The sequence below is a fragment of the Echinops telfairi genome, unplaced genomic scaffold, assembly GCF_000313985.2.
Source record: "Echinops telfairi isolate 266 unplaced genomic scaffold, ASM31398v2 ScPeMD7_7400;HRSCAF=8409, whole genome shotgun sequence".
In the NCBI taxonomy this organism is placed as follows: domain Eukaryota; kingdom Metazoa; phylum Chordata; class Mammalia; order Afrosoricida; family Tenrecidae; genus Echinops; species Echinops telfairi.
Window position 1 is genome coordinate 37,308,078 of NW_022111300.1, and position 1,196 is coordinate 37,309,273.

Sequence of the window (1,196 nt, forward strand, 5' to 3'; positions counted from 1 at the left end):
CGTGACTGTTACTGTTGCGTGGTCTCGTTCTTCCTTGAGTTCTGCCCGTTTCTGCTGCATGTGTTCTGAGCCTCTTGTAGGCACTGAGGAGAGAGTCCCTCTGGCCTTGCAGCTCTTCTTACCATGCACACAGGTCTGAAATGCTCCTACCACTGATGGGCATGCCGAGTCTGTAGCTGCCAGGACAACTGGAAAACAGCACTTGAACGAATCTCCTTTATCAAGCTGCTTTCCTTCATGCCTGACCTATTTCTCTAGGATGGTTATCTAGAAGTAGAATCATTTGATTTATACGATGTGCTTGAAAAATTAAATGTTCTTTAAAATGGTCATCTAAATCCTGATGCTAATGTTAATATGAGCACAAAACCACACAAGCTCACTGCTGATGTTGATTCTGCCTCTGAGCAGCCCTGTAGGACAGAAAAGAACTGCCCTGGGGATTTCCCAGACTAACTCTTTACAGGGTAGAACGGCTCGTCCTGCTAGAGAAGCAGCGGGTTTCAAAGTGCGGGCTTTGCAGTGCGCAGCCCAAAGCAGGATCCACTGTGCCAGTAGAGCTCACATAGTGCGTGAGAGTGCTTCACACCCTCCTAAATACTGGATATTAATTTCCCAGCTCATGACTCTTGGGCAGTTTTAGTGAGGGCAAGAATGGCAAAATGATCCATTGTTTTTTGTTTGATTCTATTTTTGTATTTAAACGATATTTTAAATGTGTTAGTCCAGTAAGTAATCACTTTTAATCCTTTTCCCCCCTCCTCTTTAGGGGATGGCATTTACATTACAGGAGCGACAGATGCTTGGCCTTCAAGGACTGCTCCCCCCCAAAATAGAGACACAAGACATTCAAGCCTTACGGTTCAAAGAAAACCTGAAGAAGATGAGTGACCCTCTGGAAAAGTAAGAGCTGACTAGTCTTGCCTTGCTGTTCTCACCAGCGGAACCGGAGCGCTGGGTTGTGTGGCATGAAAAGCCAGTGCTCTCACGGTGACCTTTGTGTCAATTGTGGATAGTGGGGTTTGTGTTGACATTAGTCGAGACTTGACTTTTGTTCACAGTCATGGTTTAGCCAGTGTCACTCTTTTCTGCTTAAAATCAGTGTTTCAGGTGCGAAGGGAATGTTTGATGGGAAGGGAATTTACACCGAGTGTATCACACGTTTATTGGGCACCTGCTTCTTTGTGTGTGCCAGC

At 45.7% G+C, this 1,196-nt stretch overlaps 1 protein-coding gene across 1 annotated transcript in view; it reads left to right on the top strand.

Moving 5' to 3' along the window:
* The window catches only part of ME2 (malic enzyme 2), a 49,397-nt gene that overhangs the window by 16,193 nt on the left and 32,008 nt on the right, over window positions 1-1,196 (top strand). Inside the window, exon 3 of the mRNA XM_045296050.1 lies at window positions 770-903. Within this exon, the coding sequence (XP_045151985.1) occupies window positions 770-903 (134 nt within the window). The remainder of the gene's footprint in view (window positions 1-769; window positions 904-1,196) is intronic.